Here is a 12,500-nt window from a genome sequence, read left to right as displayed (position 1 = left end):
AATAATATATATAAATATAAAATAATATATATATACTATATTATTAAATATGATTATATATACACAATTAAAAAAAATTAAATCAACATCAGATACTGAATTAAATAATTATAATAAATAAATAACACGCTAACATTTTATTTATATATATATATATATAAAATATTATATTATTAAATGTTTATTATATACTGTATTATATGATTGGCTCACCAGCAACTTTTATACTACACTATATCAAATTAAAAATTTAATTAAATAAGTATAATGATAGTAAATAACACACTTTCAATCTGATCAATTATAAAAATGTTATAAATATAATTGAATCAACATCAGATACTAAAATGTATTAAAGCACAAGTAACTGGTAATTAGACTTAATAAACGTAACATCTTAAAAAGTCATGAATATTTCTATTCTAAAGTTGTGAATTTTCCATTTATAAAGGAAGTTTTGTAGAGTAAAAGTTGCTGTTGAGACACAGTGACGTTTGATTTGTGAGAAAATTTTAAACTTTTTAAACTGTGTGAACTGGACTTGCTCGTGTGTGTGTGTGTGTGTGTGTGTGTGTGTGTGTGTGTGCAGGTTTGCTCTCGAGGCGAGGTCATCCGTGTGAAGGTGTTGGGGACTCTGGCGCTCATAGACGAAGGAGAAACCGACTGGAAAGTCATTGTTATAAACGTGGAGGACCCGGAGGCTGAAGACTTCAACGGTTCGAGACCTTTCCCTTCTGCATCTGTGATGATAATTAGTGTGATGTTGAATCTCAGCGCGCTCTGCCGTTCACAGACATCGAGGACGTGCGCAGACTCAAGCCGGGATTCCTGCAGGCCACTCTCGATTGGTTCAAGATGTATAAAGTGCCTGATGGGAAGCCGGAAAACCAATTTGCCTTCAATGGTGAATTTAAGAACAGGGTAAGATGGAGATGACATTTGATTAATGACTTCTCCCTGATGGCTAATAATGAAGACATTTTTCTCTTCAATGCAAGCATGTAATTTAAATTTTTCTGACAGATTTGACATTAGCCAGCATATCTCACAATAACATCTTAAAACTGGCATAGAAACGAACATTGTATTTAGAGGATTTAATGTTTTTATTGTAATGTTTTAAACTTTTTTTTTTTGTTGAATATTTTTCATTCAATTTAAAAAATGTATTATAATTTAATTTTTTTATTTAATAAAAAATGTTTTTTGTAAATATATAAAATCATTTTTGGTTTTAAATGCTTTAAAATGTTGTAAATATAGCCTACTATGTATTTTCTTAAATGTTTTTAAATGTTTATTTTTTAATAAATATACTACATTTTATTTTTAAATGCTTTAAAATAAGCAAATATATTAGGCTATATTTTTTTGTATTTTAAAATTTTACATTTTAGTAAATATAACATTTTTCTAAATATTTTATCTACATTTTAGAAAATATACTGAATACATTTTAGTTTTTAAATGCATTCAAATGAGCAAATATACTATATATATTTTATTTTAAATATATTTTATAATTAGCAAATATACTAGCCTATATATTTTCTCTATTAGTTTTTTTACCCTAAATACTTTTTTTTTTTTTTTTACGCTTTTAATATGAGCAAATACAGTATATATGTTCTTATATGTTTTAAAATGTTCATCTTTAGTAAATGCACAAAATATATACATATATTTTTTAATGCTTTATCAAAAATATTATATATGTTTTAAATGATTAGTTTTCGCTTTGTTTTTTAAGTGCAAAAAATGTTTTTTTATATATTTTAAATGCTTTAAAAATGTCTTTTCTCATTTATGGTCTGCAGGATTTTGCCATTAAAACCATTAAGGAGACTCACAGCTTCTGGAAAGCTCTAATCTCCAAGAAAACAGCCGCTGGAGAACTGAGCTGGTGAGACGGCATGCAGTCGCTCTATAATTTAGCTTTAGCTCAAACTATAATCAGCACAGAACTGCTCAGAATCCCGGTGATGTTGCGCTAAAACCCAACAACGAGTGAATGTATCTTTCTAGACAGGGTTCGAGATGTTCTCTTTTTGCCTGATAAAATAGGACAGATGTAATTGACAAGCCCAGCGTGGTCCGTCTGCATCATATTCACATTCTCCAGGCCGCCCGTCTCACACAGAGAGACTCATACGTGTTGTGAATGTGTGTGTGTTCATACCGATCATGCCTGGGAAACACGTCCTCTTCACTGAATGTGTCTGAGCAAATCCTGGAGGATCAATTATGGAGAGAAAACAGTGTTAAAAGAGCTCATCTGCACTGTCAGGCAATAAATACATGCAATTAAGTCAATTAATTTGACCTAATCCAAATAAATTGTGTTGATCCAACTAAACTGATCTAATTTGTCAGGCAGTAAAATACATGTGAACTCGAAAGATTAGAAGAATATCATGCAAAAGTTCAGTAATTCAACTTAAAAGGTGACACTAATATATTATATAGACTCATTACATGCAAAGTGAGATATTTCAAGCCTTTATTCGATATAATTTTGATGATTATGGCTTACAGCCCCAAATTCAAAATTTGAATATTGTGAAAAGGTTTTCATAATCCATAATCATCATAATTATAACGAATAAAGGCTTGAAATATCTCACTTTGCATGTAATGAGTCTATATAATATATTAGTTTCGCCTTTTAATTTGAATTACTGAAATAAATGAACTTTTGCAGCATATTCTCATCTTTCCAGTTTCACATGTACATGCAATTAAGTAAATTAATTAGACCAAATCCAACTAAATTGTGTTGATCTAGTTCTAAATTGTGAAACTAGTTTGAATGAAATGCATACAATTTTCACTTCATTTAAAGCAAGTAATGAATTCATTTTTTGAGTGTAGCAATAAAGAAAGAATGATAATCCATGGAATCTTTCTACAAAAGGTTCTTTATATTTTCTTCACACTAACGGGAAAAATATGTTTATTTTTGGATCTGTTCACTGAAAACTCAGCATTTTAGGTCAAAATGTGAAGGATACGATGATAATAAGGCAGTTATTATGGCTTTTCCTTTTAATAATACACTTCACAAAAGTATGCAGCACTTGAGCTTCAGGAGAGAGGTATTCAATATGAAGCATTCTTTCTAAACCAACATTCGAGATAAAAATGCAGACATTAGACGGCCTTCGTCGTCACGCTGTGATTGAGAATCGTGTTGTCCGGCTTTCTGAAGACCAGATATTAGATTTCCACTGATCGTCTGGGTTGGTTTAGTTCACATCACCTGCAGTGACTCAAGCGCAGGGGTTTTCAAACTTTTGTGTGTGTGTGTGTGTGTGTGGACCACTATTTGTAATCAAGAATTTTCACGGACCACCTCATAATACACATATTAAAATATGTCTACACACAGTCCGACCTGAATTAATCCACACCTCTAAATAGACTTACTAGCACTAAAACTATAACTGGTCATCACTACCGTACACTATCAGTTCAACAGGCTGTCACAGTGTCAAGCAGGAATATATACACACACATATACTGACAAGGTGACGGGAGACAGCTGTGTGCAATGAATCAATGAGTGACAGAACAGGATGATGGGAAATGTAGTTAAGAGTGAATGACACCGTGGGGGAAGAGGACCTCTAGTGGTTACCCAGGGAAACACAAACCAGACACTGTGACACAGGCTTGTTAAAAGAAAGTTTACTGCACATAACGGCTGCCACATATTTGTTGAGCAATGAGCATTAAATAAAAGTCCTTAAAGGATTAGTTCACTTTTATAAAAACTTTTGCTGATAGTTTCCTCACCCCGATGTCGTCCAAGATGTCCATGTCTTTCTTTCTTCAGTGGAAAAGAAATGAAGGTTTTTGATGAACACATTTCTCCATATAATGGACGTCAATGGGCCCCAAACGGGTCAAGGTCCAGATGACAGTGTCAGCGCCGCTTCAACGGGCTTTAAACGACACCAGACGATGAATACGGCTCTTATCTAGCGAAACCATCGTCATTTCACAAATGAATAAAAGTTATGAAAGTTTTATAAGCACAAGCGCTCGCCTTGCTCTGTTCTGTGATGCGCGCTCGTGACGTCATTAAAACGCAGTTATGTTGTAAAGGTCACGCTTCTGTGAAAAGTAAAACATTTCTGTCCTGACGAAAATGTTCTTTTAGGCTTTTTAATATTCCAACACCAGGACACTGTCATCTGGACCTTGACCCGTTTGGGGCCCATTGACGTCCATTATATGGAGAAATGTGTTCATCAAAAACCTTCATTTCTTTTCCACTGAAGAAAGAAAGACATGGACATCTTGGAGGACATCGGGGTGAGTAAATTATCAGCAAAAGTTTTTTAAAAAGTGAACTAATCCTTTAACTTTTTTCTGTTCAAAAATTACAAAATGTATATATTGAGCGAGTTCATCATGAATCCATTTTCCAATCTGTGTTTTTGTCTGATCCTGAATCACTGGTACTCCTATAATAAGTGTTTACATTGGGACTATTTTACATGGGTTGGGATGTGGAGTAGCCCAGGACCTGCGTGACTCGTCACAGACGTACACAGAGAGAAGTAGTTCCGGCTGCAATGTTCTTCCGAAAGACGCATTATTCTGTTAATAAACACAAGTTTATTATCACTCGCTATAGCGCCAAAAGCGTAAAAAATAAAGCCTCACAAATAACATGCAAGTATTGAGTTCCCAGACAGCAGTCATTTAGTACACTCTAAAAAATGCTGGGTTGTTTTAACCCAATTTTGGGTTAAATTTGTAAATTGCATTTTTGATCCAACGTCAGGGTATGTCCATATTTGACCGAAAATTGGGTTAAAATAACCCAGCATTTTTTAGAGTGGCCTATATTCATTATTTTTGTACCTACACACCAGTGTGAATATTTTTGTTATTGCATTTAAAATAGGGCCAGTTTATAGGCTACTCATAGGCTTACGTTTTTAAATTACAAAGGGTCAATTAATGTTTTTGTTATTGTATTTTCAATATTATAGGCTATTATTTGTGCATACACATATCTGGTTATAGTAAACATACCGTTTGTTTGAAAACAACATATTTGGTCATCCTTGCTGCAAGCTTACAAGAGCGATAATAAAAGAGTGTGAAGGGGCCCTAAAATATTGTCTTGGGGAAAAGGGGGTCACAGACAACAAAAGGCTGGGAACCACTGAATGAAAATCATGATCATATTTCAATGTTGCGCTTTGTTTCTAACGCTTGTGTGTCGCAGTGTGAACACCTGTGTGTCCGACGGTCCCTTCTGCGTCTCCCGCGCCGAAGCCAAAGCCATCGTCGATTCAGTGAGTGTTTTCCATCAACTCTTCTGTCACACACACACACACACACACACACACACACACACAGAATTATAATTGCCAGGGGTCTGTTTGGATTTAATAATCATGCAATTGCAAATTATATAAAAATCACTTTGACTGAAGAGTGCGGTGAGGGTTTAATGGTCTTGTCTGAATAAAGTCTCATCCAAAAATTAAATGTCAGTCATTTACTCGCCATCGTGTCGATTTATGAAGTCGAAAAAAGAGAGAAAATCATCATAAGAGATTCGCTAAAGTCTCCTTTAAAGTCTGGAACACTATTCATGCAATATATTCCTGGAGATATTATGAATTCCCTGAAGAAGAAAAAAAGTTAACTATTAACTGGTTTTATTCAAGTAAAAAATATGATTGAATATTTCTAAATCGTGTTAAATCGAGTCAAAAACGGCTGGTTAAGGAAACAATTGCACATTATTTACAGTGTTTTAAGTCATTATTTGCTGAAAATGTCAAACTTTATACTGAGTTTAGGAGTTTAGCTGTGACATCAGCAGTGAACAGCCAATCACAGGCTGAGAAAGAGTGAAACTGATATTCATTTCTCACTTATTAAATAAAAGTATTAAAATATTACGAATTTAAACACATTTACACAGCAAGAAAAAAATAGCTGTCTATGAAAGAGAACAACTGAAAGAAAAATCAGTGTATATCTGTATATCAGTGCAAATACAAGTTAGTTTATACAGTTGATAAAGGGTTAGAGAGAATTGAACACTTAAGCTCACATGTGGTCATTTTATAGATTTATTTGTTGATTTTAAAGCGTATTTATATTACCATTATATATTTAAACTCTAATAATTTAAACGTATAATATTTAAATTAATCTATATATTAATTTATATTAATAAATATGTTTATTAATTTAAACACTGCGTAATAATAATTGATGAACTAAAATTATATGTGTGATCGATTAAGGGTTTAAAGGATAATTCCGGTATTTAACACCTTGAGTCTATATTGTAGTTTGTTTTGGATGAACAAGAGTGGTGGACAACATTTTTTTGACAATGGTTCCTCTCTCGAGTTTTTGACTATAAAAGAATTGGCCATGGACCCATTTAACATGGGAGTCAATGTGCATGTCCGAAAATGTCATTAAAACAACCTTTAACATTATTTTTCAAAACTGTGCAACTCACCGAGTGATTAGTGATGTTAGTTGATGTTCCAGAAACAAAAAGTGTTACGAAATACAGTTTCTGTCGTGTTTTATTCGTCATTTTGTAAAATCCCATTGTTGAAAAAATAGTTCCACTATAGCAAAATAAACGGATTGGAATCATATATTGCGACGATATATTGTTTATAATCATCAACGAACACCACTAACCACTCGGTGAGTTTAACAGTTTTGTAAACAAACATCATTGGCTGTTTTAATGACATTTTTGGACATGCCCATTGACTCCCATGTTAAATGGGTCCATGGCCAATTCTTTTATAGTCAAAAACTCGAGAGAGGAACCATTGTCAAAAAAATGTTGTCCACCACTCTTGTTCATCCAAAACAAACTACAATATAGACTCAAGGTCTTAAATACCGGAATTATCCTTTAACAATTACATAAATAATATCTAAATCATAGAAATTTATTATTCTAAATACTTACTAAAAGCCAGACGATTTTGTCTTTAAAAATAATTTGCTGTAGTGATCTTTAATTTGGAGTAGAAACAGGGGGAGTGACTTTATCGCATCAGACATGTGACACTTTGCTCACAGCTGATTGGTCCAAGTTCGGTTTGCATCACCTGACCCGGACCAGGTTCACCGTGGAGCGTTAGTTCCTATGGCGATGAACACGCTAAAAGCCAAACCACTTTCATGGTGCCTAAAACCCAGGGTATGCGCACACTAAACTGAAACACACCTGGATAGCCACCGGCTTCATACTATAGACCCCTGGTTCGTCCAGAGATGTTTGTGAGCAGCTTCTCCTTAATTGAGATTCTTCACTGAAACACAGAAAGTGAATGTCAGAATAGAGTGACGTCAAAACCCGCCTCCGGTTCCCTCAAGATTTACCTATATAGGTTTTAAAGTCCCACTGAACTGGCTTGTTGAAAAGCATTATTTAATGTGTTGACGTCATTGAAAAAGGAAGACAGGGCGGGGCATATTGAACAGCTCCTCCCCTTTTTTTAAATAGCCAATAGCGTTTGGTTTATATCACAGCTCGCCCAGAGCCGTTGATCTCGGTAAAGTCGCAGTTTCCTCCTAATCTCCTCCATATCGCTTTAAAATACAGCTAAATGCAGAATTCAATGGGTCCGATACGTTTTCTGTTCTGCGCGACTCGATCACATGATCCGCTCTGTGCTATCGTGACCGGAGCTGCGGAGGTTCGCGTGACACTAACGTGAAACCAGACTTCATTCGCCACGATGGAAAGCATATTTACACTTTCTGAATCCATATCCCCTATATAGTGCACTATGTGCCATTCAGCACGCATGTAGAAAACAGAAAATGTGTGAACAAGTGACTGATTTCAGCGTCTATTTATAGTGTAGGGGGCGGAGCTTCAGATTCTAGCGAGCATTTGATTGGACGGAAAATGTAATGAGAAGCTGAAGTGCAGAGTGATCCATATTGGCAGAAAGTAGACTAAGTTTTAAATGCTTATATCTTCTAAATACGAATTTTGTCATTGTTTTGGAGCACTAGCTAACAGTAAAGCTAACAAAACTTGGGTTTTCATGGAGACTTTACATTTCTGAGTAAAATAAAGTTTGTGATAAACATAAGTTGACGATACTTGAACGTTTGCATAGGCTACTCGCACCCCAAATGTTCTTAGTTACTGTATTAGAAACATATATTTTTAATTTTTAAATAAAAACAGCTTTTTAAAAAATCGTGAAAAAAAATGGTTGTGTGTAAATTTATGCTAATTTCAAAGTATCGACAAGTTAGACTTCCTTTTACTCGTAAATTGACAATCCTGAGGGAAGCAGTGGCGGGTTTCGACGTCGTCATCATCACTCTATAGTCATTTGTGTTGAATTATTCCTGTAAGAAATGATAATCTGCCTTGTGTTCTCAGGCTCGTCCTTACGGTGAGGCGGAGCCGGTGCCCAGCTCAGGTGAGTGAGTGATCCGTCCTTCGGTCTGATCCACGGCCGAAAACTAGGGATTTGAGCACTACCTCCTGATCAACTGGCGATATTAACAGTAAAATAAGTCATTATGTATGGAACAATTGACGACGGGCCGTTGAATTATTAGGAAATAATGCACATGTGACATCCGAGGTGGTAATGCGGCCACGACGCGAAGGACTACTTTCTTACGCATCTCATCCTAAACCTCCGCTGCTAATTCCAAAATGACATTTTAGAGCTAACGGAGGCTTCAGCCACTGATAGTAGAGTAAAGCAGTTATTAATAAAGTTATTAGAGGGAGATTAAGCGTGTATGAATTACCTCAGTCTGTGCGGTTCTCTCATAGACAGTATATAAGAGGTTTCTCTACTGTGTGTGTGTGTGTGTGTGTGTGCGTGTGTGTTTGAGCGGGAGAAAGAGAGTGTGCTTTTTCTGTACATAATAAAAAAGTAACTTTGTGGCAAAAAAAACATGATTTTTTTTTTTCTTTTTTATCCTATTGTTCATATTTATTCGCGTGGTCATTGTGGGTTTTGGTTATTTTGTTGTTGTCAGCTGTAAGGATTTTTGAAATAACTGAAAGCATGTGGCGGAGTGATATGGAACTGTATGTAATGCGGTCGGTCAAGACCTGCTGGAACTACTTAAGCCGTGCGTTTCCTTAGAACGTTCGTCAACCAATCAGATTCAAGCATTCAAGAGGACTGAGAGGGTTGTGTATCAGTTTCTTATAAAGTTTGTAACAAAAATGAATTTATAGGCTTGAACATTTTTCACAATCATTCCACACACTCTTAGAAGAAAAAGTTCTATATGGATTCTGTCAGACGCTTCATATGAATAAATAATAACATATTTTTTCCCTCTTTCTAGTTGATAAATGGTTCTATTACTGAACAGAAGATCATCAGCGGACTGTGACGGAACATGATATATCCATCAATATTTCTGCTATATGTTGTATTAGTAACTGATAAACACTGTATATGTTTATTCATAAAGTTGTAGAGGTCTGTGTATAAGTATAATACTGTATGAACATGTGGACATTTTAATGTAAACTGTGAATCAGAATAAAATTATGTGACTTTACATACTCTGTGTTCTTACAATACAAAGAACTTTTACTGAAATAGGATACATCTATGGTAATTTGTATGTTAAATGAACATCTAATTGTACCATATTAGATTAATTTGTAACTTATTTTAATCACTATAAGTATACCTGATCATGATTCAACAGGTAATTGTTTCTAACATGATGATGTTATTCTTGACTGTATGCACCATCACCATGGCAACCATCATCAATGTAGCAGCATCCGTTGTGTTGAGAGTCATTACACACAAAATCTAATTAAAATCCTCTTAAAGGTTGATTAAGGTAGAGATGAGTTTTATTACAGGACATGAGATTGATGTTTTGTAGACGGAATATGTTTAAGATTTCGAGTAAAAATGCCCTTAATTGAATATTCAGCCATATATAACTTTTTAAATTACATGAGTACCATGAAACAGATTAAGCGAAGTAATAATCGATGTGTAAACAGTGACATCTAGTGGTCAGTAGTTGTAAGTGACCTGCACTGAGAGAGGTTAGCGATCTAAACTCATTAACGTGTGATTAAATCCACATCAAAAAGCGTTCATTTTAAAGAACAGCACTTACCGTTCAGAACAACAGTCTGAACAGAGAGAACAGTTGATCAAAGGCAAGCTTACGCTTCTCACACTGCAGTTACACCACGCCACCAGCAGATGGCGGCAAAGTACAGTAATAAACAATAACTCTGCTGCCATCTGCTGGTGGCTTTGTGTAACTGCAGTGTGAGATGATGTAAGAAGTGTAAGCTTTACCGTATTTAAACATACAATACATTATTTTATTTTATTTTGTACCCTAATTTTTCTGGACGCCTGCTTCATCCATAGACTGTAAAAAAATAAATAAAAAATAAAGGCTCTATCCAATGAGATTGCGCATCGATGATGACGTGCGTCAAGGCGGAAGTGGTGTCAGGGTGTCGTGCGCGCTCATGTGAGAGATTCTGCGGGTTACTGGTTACTAGAGACGCTCCGTGGCACGCGCGCTTTAATATAATCACGTCATAAACCGGAGGATTCATCATCGACACACTGAGATCGAGACACGCGACCGGTAAACGGTGAGAGAGGATAACACACACCGAAGAAGAGAGAGAGAGAGTTGTGCCGGAGCCGGAGGAGGCTTTATTCAGGCCCGGGATTAACTGTGTGTGTGTGTGTGTGTGTGTGTGTGTGTGTGTGTGTGTGTGTGTGTGTGTGTGTGTGTGTGTGTGTGTGTGTGTGTGTGTGTGTGTGTGTGAGAGAGAGAGAGAGAGAGACAGTGAAGAGTGTGTGTGAGAGTGAGAGAAAAAGAGTGTAAGTGTGATAGAGAGGGAGAGAGAGAGAGAGTGAGTGTGTGTGTGTGTGTGTGTGAGAGAGAGAGAGAGACAGACAGAGAGAGAGTGTGAGATAGAGAGAGTGTAATAGAGTGTGTGTTTGAGAGAGAGAGAGTGTGTGTGTGTGAGAGAGAGATAGAGAGAGTGTAATAGAGAGTGTGTGTGTGTGTGTGTTTGAGAGAGAGAGAGTGTGTGTGTGTGTGTGTTTGAGAGAGAGAGAGAGAGAGTGTGTGTGTTTGAGAGAGAGAGAGAGAGAGAGAGTGTGTGTGTGTGTTTGAGAGAGAGAGAGAGAGTGTGTGTGTGTGTGTGTTTGAGAGAGAGAGAGAGTGTGTGTGTGTTTGAGAGAGAGTATCACAGTATTATGTGATAGAGAATGAATGGTGTGTGTGTGTGTGTGAGTGATGTGTCTGCCAGTTTTATTCTGAATAAATGTTTGTAAGAGTGTATTAATATTTCCCCTTTGTGTCGGTCAGGAAACATCTGCCATGTCCTTTATATTTGACTGGATCTACAGAGGGTTTAGTGGAGTGCTGCAGTTTTTAGGTGAGATCAGATGAAAGTGTGTGTGTGTGTGATGATCTGACTGCCAATTTATCTGTAATATTATATACAGTAGTACTAGTGTTCAAAAGTTTAGGGTTGGTAAGATTATTATTATTAGTGATTATTTTATGTGTTCAAAAGAAGTCACTTCTGCTCGTCGGTCACATGACCATTTATCTTTCCCTGTCATCTGTGGCAATATTATTCAATACAGTAATAAAGCTGATATATGTATAATGCCCTAGTGAAAAAAAAATATGTTAAGTATACTTGAAGCCAGACTAATTATTAGTATACTTCAAGTGTATTAATGATTAGTTAACTTAAAGTGTGCTATTTTGAAACAACTAATTTTGTACTAAGTATATTTTAGTAGTAATTAAGTTGTAGTAAAGCATAACTTTAAATGTATTTAGTGTACTTTTGTGTACTAAATTGGAACAACTTTAAGTATATTTAGTATACTTTAAGTATATGCCTGTGTAAGGACTAGTTACATACTTGATTAGTGTATTAAAGTGTACTTTATTTGTGTTACAAGTACATTACAAATTAATTACAAGTGTCTTCGAAACATACAAGAAATATACCATAAATATATTAAAAATATATAATAAGTATACTTGCAGCCACACTAATTATAAGTATACTTCAAGTGTATTAAGGATTAGTTAACTTTAAGTGTGCTATTTTGAAACAACTAATTTTGTACTAAGTATATTTTAGTAGTATTTAAATAGTAAAGCATAACTTTAAGTGTATTTAGTGTACTTTTGTGTACTAAATTGGAACAACTTCAAGTATACTTAGTATACTTTAAGTATATGCCTGTGTAGGGACTAGATACATACTTAAATAGTGATAATAAAGTGTACTTTATCTGTGTTACAAGTACATTACAAAATCATTACGAGCAATATACAAGTCTATTATGTTTGAGTAAAAATTATATTCTCCGTAATACCTTTGGCTTAATCCAAATACTACAAATAGCACACTTTGTCTTCAATAACAAATGCACATTAAAAAGTGTATTTAAGCATATATTTATTACAAATGTACT

General features: G+C 35.1%; 2 protein-coding genes and 1 long non-coding RNA gene across 7 annotated transcripts in view; 2 read left to right on the top strand and 1 right to left on the bottom strand.

Annotated features, from left to right (window-relative positions):
* Positions 1-10,269, top strand: part of ppa1a (inorganic pyrophosphatase 1a) — a 19,461-nt gene extending 9,192 nt beyond the window's left edge. For all 3 annotated transcript variants that reach the window (XM_079595099.1, XM_079595100.1, XM_079595101.1), the window contains 6 exons: positions 590-716; positions 794-921; positions 1,818-1,903; positions 5,243-5,312; positions 8,411-8,450; positions 9,343-10,269. In XM_079595099.1, coding sequence (XP_079451225.1) covers positions 590-716; positions 794-921; positions 1,818-1,903; positions 5,243-5,312; positions 8,411-8,450; positions 9,343-9,365 — 474 coding nt within the window. In that variant the 3' untranslated portion in view covers positions 9,366-10,269. The remainder of the gene's footprint in view (positions 1-589; positions 717-793; positions 922-1,817; positions 1,904-5,242; positions 5,313-8,410; positions 8,451-9,342) is intronic.
* LOC306989408 overlaps positions 5,251-12,500 on the bottom strand; it is a 19,801-nt gene continuing 12,551 nt past the window's right edge. The window contains exons 2-3 of the long non-coding RNA XR_013795630.1: positions 7,235-7,319; positions 5,251-5,335 (exon numbers count right to left, since the gene is read on the bottom strand). This is a non-coding gene — a long non-coding RNA (uncharacterized lncRNA). The remainder of the gene's footprint in view (positions 5,336-7,234; positions 7,320-12,500) is intronic.
* sar1aa (secretion associated, Ras related GTPase 1Aa) overlaps positions 10,447-12,500 on the top strand; it is a 14,695-nt gene continuing 12,641 nt past the window's right edge. The window contains exons 1-2 of one of the 3 annotated variants that reach the window (XM_079595106.1): positions 10,447-10,639; positions 11,368-11,437. In XM_079595106.1, the coding sequence (XP_079451232.1) occupies positions 11,380-11,437 (58 nt within the window). In that variant the 5' untranslated portion in view covers positions 10,447-10,639; positions 11,368-11,379. Of the gene's footprint in view, positions 10,640-11,363; positions 11,438-12,500 lie in introns of all 3 variants that reach the window. The other 2 variants (XM_079595108.1, XM_079595107.1) reach the window with 2 other exon arrangements.

This window comes from Phoxinus phoxinus (genome assembly GCF_949152265.1).
Source record: "Phoxinus phoxinus genome assembly, chromosome: 21".
NCBI classification, from domain to species: Eukaryota; Metazoa; Chordata; class Actinopteri; order Cypriniformes; family Leuciscidae; genus Phoxinus; species Phoxinus phoxinus.
The sequence above is the reverse complement of the archived record's forward strand: the minus strand, read 5'-3'. Positions and strand labels throughout refer to the sequence as shown.